Source organism: Pinus tabuliformis, chromosome X (assembly GCF_031772625.1).
Source record: "Pinus tabuliformis cultivar Carrire ecotype Pingquan chromosome X, CPIR1, whole genome shotgun sequence".
Classification (NCBI taxonomy): Eukaryota; Viridiplantae; Streptophyta; class Pinopsida; order Pinales; family Pinaceae; genus Pinus; species Pinus tabuliformis.
In genome coordinates this window covers 1,166,405,152-1,166,417,191 of record NC_142308.1, presented here as the reverse complement: position 1 = coordinate 1,166,417,191, position 12,040 = coordinate 1,166,405,152, and the positions used below count along the sequence as shown (strand labels likewise).

The following is a 12,040-nucleotide window of genomic DNA, read 5'->3' as shown; positions in this document are numbered from 1 at the left end:
ATGTGTTTTTGTTTTGATCTCTATATCATCATCATGTATGTATTGGGCAGTGCACTGGGTGCCGTTTTGATATAATGGATATATACCTGAGCCTACTTTGATCATATGTTGTCTTCTATCTAATATCTATATTCTAATGCTGTGTGTTTGGAAACATGAATGAAAATCTTTAAAATTATGTTTTTTTATAAATAAATAAATATTTAATGTATTTTTTACAATGACCGAGTCATTGAAATCGAGCCAACTGAGTTGATACCGAGTCGGAGTCGGAGTTTTAAAACATTGTCGAGCATCTGATAAGTCCGGCATCATCACTGAGACTATCAGGAATTCCGATATGTATTGTTTAGGGTTACCTGTTTATCGAAGTTGGGTTAGCTCCCTTAAGTGAGCCTTCGGATCCCTCTGGTCAAAACGCTCCACCACCCTCCTGGTGAAATCCTCATATGACGTCACATTGGCATGCCCCAAGGTAGCCAAGCCATGAAACCACTAGTTGTGGGCTTCCCCTTCCAAGTGCAGCATGGCCATCTTGATGGCCTCCAGCTTCGTCATCCAGTTGAGCTGGAAATAAGTGTCCATCTTCTCAACCCAGGCTCGAGCAGTGCACTTGGCGGTGCCATCGTATGTGGGGAAGTACATCCTCCCTATCATCTTCTGCAACTCATAGCTCTACGTGCCCTATCCTCCATAGCCCTTTCTCTTCTCATTTTGCTTGAGCTTGCGGAAATCTCTGAAAGAGAGTGCTTCCCTGAAGTCTACTACCATGGACTACCACTCTCTGAAGTGCTTTCCCATCTGTGAAGGATCTTCGGCCCCTGCTAGTTCATTCTATGCCAAAGGCACGAAAGAGGGCAATGTAGCTCGAGTTGGCCCACTCGCTGATGGCGTTTGTGTTGTGGATGAAGGATGGTCAAATTGTTGAGAGGCCCCCGAAGTCTCTCCAAATAGAAATCCCCTAGGGGTGCTTCTCTCTCGATTCTGCGTTTTGATCTCCTCTAGCATTTCCTTCTGACCCTTTGCTAAATCATTCAGAGCCTTCAAGAGGCTATCAAAGGTCATCTACTCCCTTCTCTTGGGCTCTCCCATGTCCTCTACTACTGCTACCTTTCCCTTATCCTCCATGTCTGGAGTGATCTCCAGCTCTCTTTCTCTGCTTCAGTACCTCTACCTCCTGTATGTAATATTCTGCTGGTCCCCTTCTCTCATAGGAGAAACTCCCCACGGCTGAGCCAAGATCTGGGCTTTGATACCACTGTAATGTTCCTAACAAGGAAATTCAGTTATACACAAAGCAAATAAACAAACCAACATCCAGAAATGAGATACCATCAATAAACACCCATGAAAGCACTGGAAATAAAGAACATCTGAGCCATTTTATTAAATCTTTCTGGAGCAAATACAACAGTGATGGAATGGTGCATCTGGGCTTGTCTCCAAGGGCAAGCGTGACAAAACCTAGGTGGGCAAGTGATGATCCTAGAGATGCCCAACTGCTGCTCTAGAGGTAATCTGCGTTGCCTATTGGAAGAGAGGTGTTGGAAACCCTGCTTCCTATGCTCAGAAAATTCTGCAACTTCAACTCCTGGCTCCTCAACAAAAACCCACCAAAACCCAGGAAGGGTTTGGCCTAGTTCAAACCCTTGAAAATCGACCTCCAAGGACCACGTCCTCCTCCTCACGCTAGCAAACTCGGCCTGTCTGGAATTGGCTGGGAAAGCCCTCCAAATCTGCCCCAAACACTGAGATGATGTCCCCTATGACCTTCCTCCCTTCTCCCAACTAATCCCAGCTTCGTAACTCTCTCCACCAACTCCCACGTGAGCCCCAGAAAGGCCCTTTGCATAGTCCACCAAGGTTGTAAATCAAGCTATCCAAATGCAACAACCTTCTACTCCCAAACTCCTCCCAAAGGCTGATCCTCTGTTGTACTCCAACTCCCCAAACTTTCCCCACAAGTGCTGCCCGAATGGACTCCCAATCACCTCTGCGTGTTTCCCTTTCTACGTGTTCTAGGAATACGTGCAGTTGGTTTGAAGGCTGAGTGCTATGGCCACGAATCTCCTCTAGTTCTCCTCAAGGTAGTGTGAAATGCCTTGCTAGGGTGGCACTCGAAGTCCCTCGAAGGAAAGGTTGAGTTTCCCGCCTGAGAAATTCGATGCTAAACAGCCAGTTAACTCAGCTAAGCAACTCGAGCAAACAGAAGTAAGTTCGATGTGCAAGAATGAATGCCTCAATTGAGGAGCTCTTCCTCCTTATATCTTCGTGGGCCTTCCTTCCCTCATGTGGACCCCTCTCCAAGTCATTTGATTCCCCTCCAAGGCAATTCGAATTGCCCAAGTGTGTTTTTCCACATCGATGGGCCCCACCTTCCACCAGCAATCTATTTCAGCATTCGTTTCTCCTAAGTTCCTAAGTCAAAATTGTTGGGTTCTTTTACTTATCAAAATTTATGCAAAGGTGTGGAGAGACCAAAACTTGTTACAAATTTATTTGGGAAGGGACATGACAACCGAACCTAGTTACAATTTTCAACAGCTTATTTTGTTAAGCAGAATAGAGATCTCAAAGATAGTATCTGGTTTCGATAAAAAGGTGCCTAAGCGCGCTTGGGCTAGAGTAGTACTGGGATGGGTGACCTCCCGGGAAGTCCTAGTGTTGCACCCTACCCCCCTTTCTTTTCCCCGGATGCGGGTGATGACTTGTCAAGGGGGGGCGTGCCACATGCCCAGCATGTGCCGCCCCGTGGTAACCTTAATACGCCTAGTTAAACCGCCGTCAAGGTATAATGGCTCAGCAGCGAAGCGATGGGTATTCAATGCAAGGCAGAGGTTCTCGATGGTGGCGCAGAATGCAGTTAATGCTCGACTGCAGAGAAGGAATGGAACACGATATCAACGAAGGATGTGGGTGCATTGGCATATTGAGGTTCGAAGGGTGCAAGAGCAGAGAAACTGCGAGACGGTGGATGTTGCGGCCTCTTGCTGCTGCAATTCAAGCCGTGGATGTAGGAAGGGGGGGCAATTCGAGGGATTTCTGGTTCAATTGGAAGCGAGAAGGGTTAACTCTAGTGCAGGAGGAGGGTGCTCAGAAATCGTCTCACCATTGTGGGGATTGGGGCAAGATCTGCACAGTGCCTATTCCTACCTATTCTCTCAGGCATACGCGGGTGGCAGCGAAGAAGACATGGCCAAATTACGGGAGCGACAGCCTAGCAGACGAGGACCAGGGAGAGGTTCCTCTTCTAGAACCCCTGCAGCAGATGAACACCACCATTGTTGTTGCTGCTACTGTCATAGGCGAGCAAGAGCCACACAACTCCCAGTCGGGCAATTCGTGGAGGTCGGTAGCTCTAGCGAGGGAGGACCATTGCTTCCGGCATTCGGCTCCGTGGTGTTCACTCTGGGTAGCTCAATGGACAATGCAGGAGTCAATGCCCACATTTCAGTTCTTTTCACCAAAATCCCTGAAGAATTTGGAGCCGGAAATCCTCTGGGCACGTCGGAGAAACCTCCAGAAGGCTCTGGTGTGGACGCGCTGGAGAAGCCTCCAGGAAGCTCTGGTAAGGACAGCCCTGATAAGGAAAGCCCTGAGGTGTTGCCACCGAACGAGGCAGGCAATTCGGGGAAGGAGACGGTGCATGGCACCTCACACCCAATGGGGCCGGCACCTCAGGGCATTGATGAGAAAAAGTGGAAGGCGATGTGGGAAGGAGTCCCAGAGGGACGGGGGTGGTGCTACGTGGTGGAAGACAAAAGCCTCTGCGAGGACCAGGACACTGAACCCCGGCTCAACGCATGTCCTCCTCTCCCAGCCCGAAACCAGGATTAAAGCTTCTGCGGGTATGTCGGTTCCGGATTTCACTATGCTTGTTGGCTGGCAATGTATGCGTCTGTCTGTCTGGTCTATGTATGTCGGGTCTATTGTCAATTTTCTATTGTCTGTCGGGTTTATGTATGTCGAAAGCCCCTGCGTGGGCAGTCATGGGTCTGATCAACGCAATGAGGCCCCTTAGCAAGCTGATTCTCATGTCTTTTGGGCCTCCAGCAGCAATTAGATTTTGGAGGGACCTTGTCAGTCTGGAAGGTGATTTTGGAAGTTCTGTAGGTGCTGCCCCTGCGAGGGAGCTTTTTGTTTCAAAGTTAAGCTATCCAAGGTGCAACTGCTAGCCCTGGAAAGCCTGTCTCACTGTTTGTAAAGTTTACTTGTAAATATAATACAATAGTCTAGATAGTCTTTTAACGATAAAAAAAAAAAAAAAAGGTGCCTAAAGGGATAGAGATAATGGAAGAATGTAATAGATGGACAATATAGAGAATGGTGTTCTTGTTTTTTGTTTTTGGAACTGTCATCAAGGCCTAGCCCCTTAGAGTGCTTAAGAGCACAAAACGATGTATATTTTGATTTCTTCTTGAAATAAAAAAATATATGAATTTTTTTCTTGGGATGAAAAAGAGACATACTAGTCTTGAAAACAATTCCTCCAATTTAAAGGCACTACTTACATCCTCAAGAACATCTAGAACATTACCACTCTAAATTAAAGATTTCTAGAATATTTTCCTTGGATTTGTCACTTTATACAGATAAGTAGGCAACAACCACCCATTCTTGTATAATCCCTAATTGTTTTCGAGACTTTGGCCAGGCATGCCTTATTTTCTACAATTCAAGCTTCAAACTCTGATTCTCTAGTTCCTTGTCAGTTGATTTAAATTCTTGGAACACTTGAGCACTGTTTCATCCTATTTGGTAAGTACGTTCAGCTTGTCTGGAGGTTCACATTTTAAGTCACATTAATGTTTTGGCAGTTTTCACAAATGCGCAACTGCACATGTAACGTTTAAGAGCGGAATTTGGAAAAATTGATAAGGAAATGGTTGAAAGAAGAAAAATGGTTTTTATAAGAATGAAATTAAAGTTGAAGGAGATATGCAGCTCCAGTAAATAATTGAAGTGATTAATACAAAGCTACCTCAAATTCTTTAATGTGTTGATAGAAGCTTAAAGTAGTTGAAAGAAATGTTAAGATTAAAAATGAGTCCTTTGATAAATTCAAAAAACTGGTATCCCAAATGAATCAATGGAAGATGAAATTGAAGCCATGAAAAGAAGTTATGTGCGCATTAGTAGGGGCTAGAGAGAAATCCTCTGAGAGACAATTGCAAGAATAATAAAAAAATTGTTGCTGCTAAGATGGGATTGCAGGCATTACAGTGGTAGGCAGTTGAAGGGTTTGTGGATGCATAAACAAAAGTCAAAAGAGCATATGAAATAACGATAAGAATGTGTTTTTTCTCAATTATATAGGACATGTATGGAGTGGAACGATGAGTTACAAAAATTGGAACAACAGCTTTGATGGAACGAAGAAAATTTGGTATCGTGGAAGGTTTAAAGACACTTTATATATCATTTGAATGGGAGTTTGCATCAAATGAATTTGGGCAAAGAATTTTTTTGAAGTTGAATGTATTCAACATTTTGTGGAAAACTTGACTACCAGTGAAACAGTAAACAAACTGGCTTTCAGAGAAATTTTGAAGTCTCAAAATGACAAAATCTGCAACAAGCCATCCCAGCATGACAATAGGAGAAACCAATTTTAACTTAACCAAGGTATATTGTAATCAATTTTGTAGTTGATAATTGTATATGTTATAACTAAATTGTATAAGGCTCTCAATAATAGTGTGCAAGAGATGAGTATTGTAATTGTTATTGCAATTAACAAAATTTTGAAGGGCCTGTATACATTCTGTGATATTGTTTTCTATTTGATGTTATTTTCTTTATGTTTGATGTTTTAAATGTCAAATATTGTTATTTGATATATATTTATGTGCGTGTTTTTTCCTTGAATGAACAAGGATAGATAAGTTATAGTAACAACAGCAATGTGCTTTTGTGCAAGTGTGGGAGATTGCTATTAGAATACTTCTACTTATCCAGAACCAATACCTGGAAACATGCTTTTTGGAGAATCAAAAGAAGTTAATGCACAACACCTTTTATGCCTTTTGTAGTCAGTATTATTTAGCATAATGTGCGAAGCTGTGAGGTTCTTTCGATATAAAAGTTGATTATAAATATGAAAAACAATTCCAATATTTTCATGTTTGCCATTTTTCCTGTGAACTTGAAAAGCTTCTGCTTACCAGGTAAGATACATTACAAGACCTGTTATGTCCTAGGATGGCAATTAAATTGATTTTCAGTTTTTCTTGGAGATTAGCAATGTACACAGCTGGCTGTGGTTGTAAATTTCTTATGCTAATTGCAATCTGCTTATTTATAAGTTACTGAAGCTACATAAAAATTCAAACGATTTAACAAGGTTTTCCAACTGTTAAGATATTGTGTACGTTGTTTTTGGTATTAGATAGTTTAATAGCAAGATACATGATCATAATGACAAGAAAGAGAGACTATAGAGAAAGAAACGTGTAGTTTGTGCATGGCAACCTCCTTGTTTGAAGCATTATATTTGCACAGGTTTAATTTATTTTTCAGATATAATATAAGATGTAGATACAACTATTTTATTTTGACAATTATCAATTTGTCTACCTAGCTTGTTCCAATTTTAGTAATACAGATCTATCTTGAGCTTCACTTCATTATGAACAATTTGAGTAAATTCTAGCTACGTATAAGTATTATACTTCCCTGCTTCATTGCATTATTTATATGCCCATGTCGTAACATTTTTTAATGCATTTTGGGATGCAGAGAGCCATTGCTGTGAAAGCCTTGGATAGTTTTTGGAGGGACCATCTAGTAAACATGAGTCGTCTTAGTTCTGCGGTATTTTGGCCTTGAGCTATACTTTTCTCTTGCAAAACTACTTTGCTAAATATCAATCTAGTTGGCATAGCTAAAATTTGGTGTAAAAGGATTTTCTTATATACCTTCGCAAGTTTTTCTACAAAATCTATCTATTTGGCATAGATAAAATGTGGCCACAAAGGACTATAACTAATTTTTTGATTTTGTTTATATAGGTTAATGTACGAAGCTTTGGACACATGAATCCACTTGAAGAATATAAAATAGATGGTTGTCGATTCTTTATTACAATGCTTAGTGCTGCTCGTCGCCTTACAGTTGAATCCTTATTGAGACACTGGTTGTCACCTATTGACTCAAGAGAATCATTTTTTTCATAGAGCTTGAAGACACATTGTATGCTCAGTCTTCATAGATGTCAATGTATATCACATTTATTAAGAGCATGGATTATGATATTATCCAACTCTGGCAAGGAAACTACTGTTTCATCTCCACTGCTTTCCAAGCCTTGTAGTCAAATGGATGTTTTCCTAGGCCTCAACAATTATATTATTTGTAACTTAGTTTAAGTTGATCTTCCAGTCACCTATCTATGGACCTAAAATTGTTCCTAATATCTATGGTCTTTTTCTTTGTAAAATACACTGGCATCTATTAGTTGTTCATTCGAATGTTGATCATATCTGCCCCCATTTTTGCTGGAGTGTTTATCTCTTTTGTGCTAGTTTTGAAAGGAGTTCCTTTCTATGGTGTAGTTTTCATCATCCTAGTATACATGTGCATCCCAGGATAGGGAGCAGTAGAACTGGTTTTTGATCAAATTCACTACATAATTTGGTTATCTGTGGGTCTCTCTTCTAGCCTAAAGTGCAATATTGTACCTTTTTGTAGTGTTTTTATGTTTATTATTGTGTCCAATATTTGAAATTTCACTTTGTTGATACTAGATAATTTACACTATGAATGATAACAGATTCCATACAAGAAGCATAAGAAAAACCAAGAGACAAGATTTAGGAAAGGAACCTTGTTTCCAGATATGATCAGATAGTAATGTTTGATACATGTATAATTGGGTAATATACCTCTTTATTTATAGTTAGTGCATACTAGACCTATCCCTAACCATACATGTGGGACTACTACGATCACTCACCAAAAACTAAAGTAAGTCAACCTCTAAAGAGTTACATACATAATCCAATGGGACCACAAGAAGACTAAGGGTTATAGGTGAAAACCACATTACAATAATGCCCCCCACTTAATGCTCTCCACTTAAGAAGGAAGGTCTTTTATAGATTATACCCCCTTAATGACAACTAGAATATAAAAGTTGACAACCTTGACCTTTGTGAAAGGTTTAATGCAAATGTCAAGACTAAAATTTTGTCCCTTGATGTTCAAAATGAATTTGTTGATCTTGGATCATTTGTAATATATGATGTTGATAAGCCTCAATATGTTTGGTCATGAATGGTACACACGATGGAAGATGCTCTAAATGTGTAATGTTCCTAACTAGGAAATAACTGTGAATATCAAATACATGCACTAGCTACAACAAAAATAAAATAATGATAATGCAGCCACAATCAGTACGCACAAAAACTAAAGCCAAAGATTTGAGCCATGGTATTAATCTGAAAGATATGAGTACATCAATGATAGAAAATGGAACATGGGATTGCTACTACAAGCTATGGCAAAACCCAAGTGTCAATAGAAGAAATCCAAGTGCTAGAAAGATGCCCAGAAGGAACTGTGCACTGCCTGGAAAATTTATTGTTGCTGATTGGAATCAACCTTGTATTTTGGCCCTCAAAAGTGCTTAGAAAATTCAGCCAAATAAACAAGAGCCTTCCCAAATAAAACCCACAAAAACTCAGAAATGGTTTGGGCTAGATCCACAAGTCACCAGTGACCCCAAATCTGTGTGTTGCTCCCACCAGTCTGCCAGTGAAGCTACAAAAATCAAACTGTTGCAAAAATGCCCAAATCTCCCTCAATGGAATGCTCCCCAACTCGTGCGAAATTTTCCTCCCAAACTCCATGTGATTTTTAGCTCCAAAGTCTCCTAAACACACAATCTCAGTGAGTGTGCAAAAATTGCTAGTAAACCCCTACGTAGTGATGAGAATTCAATAGGGCAATAACTATGTTAATTCTCTTAACTTGATAATTGTTTGTGTTACATTTTTACTTATTAGCTTTGTTCCTTATTATTACAGTGTGTGATACATCAAAGATCTACCAAAACAATAAGAACAATGACAGTGTATAGGCTGCAAGCCAGGGCAAAAACCCCTCCTCTTATGGGGAAACTCGTAAATCTCTTACCTTCTTATAGATTCTTCAATTGACGAATACCATGACATAGTGACTCAGAAAATACCCTCCAAGATCAAGATCAACTTGGCCTCTTGTTGTAGTGTCTTCGACCTCCTACTGTAGATCCAAATTCTGGCTTATGGCAACTACTGCAACTTCTGCTGCTTCAACCAGAGACTTCGATCTCCCTTAGATAGCCTTCCCTTCTTCTTCGCTTGCCTTCCCTTGAGACTTAGGGCTAATAAGGTGCCTAAGTGACCCTCTCTTGCCTTTCCTTCTTTCTTTCCTTCAAGGTCGAACCAAAGATAGACCCAACGTAGAAATCCTAACTTCGACCTTCACACGAGAGATAGATCTAGCCCAAGCACTTTGACTTCTTCGACTTCCTCTTCTTTGTGCCCTCTTCTTCGATTTCTTCCTTCCTCTTCTTTGTATAGAGAATGAGATGAGTGAATGTGTCTAATGGAAGACGAGTTCCTCTCTATATATAGGTTGTTCCAAGGGGTAGATGTGGCTCTTCATGTAGGCCGACTTGATCTTGGATGTATTTCGACACTTTAAAGACAAAATAAATTTTTCTTTACAAGATATAATGTGCCCATAAGGTCTTCAATATATGACTCTTTAACCTAGGACAAACCCTAGAAGCACTCAATGGGTGCTTGACCTATAAAATAAAAGAAATTGAGCATGAAACCCATGCTTCAATAATAATTTCTTTTCATTTTATTATTTACAAGAATACATTTCATACTTGTGAAGATCGAACCTAGTTACACATTCTTCGGCACTCCCTCTTAACTAGGGAGGTATTCATTAGAGGTACATGGCCATTCTCAATCTAAAGAGATCTCATAAAAAGAGTCGGATTGGTAGCCCATCTGTCTAGCATCATATCCATCAGCGTTGTTACATAGCAAGGCCTTGACTAACAGCTCTATCCACATGATCAGAGCACAATGCTGGCGAGACCAATGATTCATAGACACCAAAATCATTGTCTCTCAAGGTACATACTCCACCCAGGTGTTCATAGAGTATGACCTTCCATTGGACTATTCTTATCTTGGGTAGCTAATCTTCAAAGAACATTGGTCCATGACTACTCTTGTCCTGAATGCCCAACCACATTCTCAAAGAGTATCGAATGCCAGATGGTTACTGAATCCTCCATTCTTTCTTCCCAAGTGAAGACAAGAATGTAGTGTCTATCTCTCCCTCTCAATTAGGGAGGATATATCAACCAAAACAACCTTGTCTCTCAAGTATACAAGCTTCTTGTTCGGAAGTGATTTCATCAATATGTCAGCTAACTGCTCATCAATGGAGATATATTGTAGCTGCAACGCACCATTTGCACTAGCTCTCAAATATAGTAATACTTGTTCTTTATATGCTTTGTCTTTCCATGAAACATTGGATCCTTAGACGAACGTATACAACTGGTGTTATCACAAAGTATCAATGTAGGGTTCAGCGGTCCTTCAAACAACTCGAATAACAACTTCCTCAACCATATTGCTTCTCTACTTACTTCATAGGCTGCAACGTATTCAACTTCAGCACTACTCAAGTAAATTGTGTCTTGCTTTCTGCTCATCCATGAGACCATAGAGGATCCCAAACTGAAACATCCTCTCATAATGCTTCTTCCATCTTGCTCACTACCTCCCCAATCGAAATATGTATATCCAATTAGTTGGACATCATTTCTTCAGTCATACTTGAGACATTAGTGGATGGTTCCTTGCAGATATCTCAAAATGTGTTTCGCTACCACCTAATGATCATGCTTTGGCTCAACCTGGAATTCACTGAGAACATTTACTCCAAAGCATATGTCTAGTCGAGTCTTCACTAAGTACATCAGTGAGCCAATGAGTTGCCTATACTTGGAAGGATCCACGGGGCTAGATTCAGAACTTCTTAGTCTTTTCAAGTTAGTGATCATTGGAGTAGTCATAGGTTTGCATTCTACCATGTCAAATCTTTTCAGTATCTCGATCATGTACTTTCCTTGACCCAAGTAAACTTCATTAGGTCCTCGCCAAACTTCTAGTCCCAAGTAATAATGCATCAACCTGAGATCTTTCATGTCAAGTTTTGCTGCCAGTAGCTTCTTACATTCTTCAATTCGACCTTCTACACCATGCACTTGATGCTTGCTTAAGGCCATATAGTGCTTTCTTCAATTTTCAAACATATGCCTTTTTGTCTTTAACTTCGAACCCCAAGGATTGCTCTATGTAGACTTCTTCGTATATTGTGGCATTCATAAACACAGTCTTGACATCCATTTAGTGGATGTTTGATCCCATCGATGTTGCCAGAGAGACTAACGATCGAATTTTGTATTTCTTGTCGTTGGAGCAAATGTTTCTTCATAGTCGATGCCTTCAAGTTGAGAGAAACCTCTAGCCATAAATCTTGCTTTATACTTATCAATACTTCCATCGGCTGCATGCTTGATTTTATAGATCCATTTGGAAGTGACCACAAATTTGTCTTCGAGCCTAGGTACGATCTCCCAGACTCCATTCCTCATTATAGATTGCTACTCTTCATTCATGGCATTAGTGCTTTCTTCAATTTTCAAACATATGCCTTTTTGTCTTTAACTTCGAACCCCAAGGATTGCTCTATGTAGACTTCTTCGTATATTGTGGCATTCATAAACACAGTCTTGACATCCATTTAGTGGATGTTCGATCCCATCGATGTTGCCAGAGAGACTAACGATCGAATTTTGTATTTCTTGTCGTTGGAGCAAATGTTTCTTCATAGTCGATGCCTTCAAGTTGAGAGAAACCTCTAGCCACAAATCTTGCTTTATACTTATCAATACTTCCATCGGCTGCATGCTTGATTTTATAGATCCATTTGGAAGTGACCACAAATTTGTCTTCGAGCC

At 40.4% G+C, this 12,040-nt stretch overlaps 1 protein-coding gene across 5 annotated transcripts in view; it reads left to right on the top strand.

The window, feature by feature from the left end:
• Window positions 1-7,478, top strand: part of SECA2 (Preprotein translocase SecA family protein) — a 475,015-nt gene extending 467,537 nt beyond the window's left edge. For 4 of the 5 annotated variants that reach the window (XM_089453128.1, XM_089453126.1, XM_089453127.1 and 1 more), the window contains 2 exons: window positions 6,739-6,813; window positions 7,011-7,478. In XM_089453128.1, the coding sequence (XP_089309254.1) occupies window positions 6,739-6,813; window positions 7,011-7,175 (240 nt within the window). In that variant the 3' untranslated portion in view covers window positions 7,176-7,478. Of the gene's footprint in view, window positions 1-5,316; window positions 6,000-6,738; window positions 6,814-7,010 lie in introns of all 5 variants that reach the window. The other variant, XR_016265257.1, reaches the window with a different exon arrangement.
• Window positions 7,479-12,040: the final 4,562 nt, after the last annotated feature.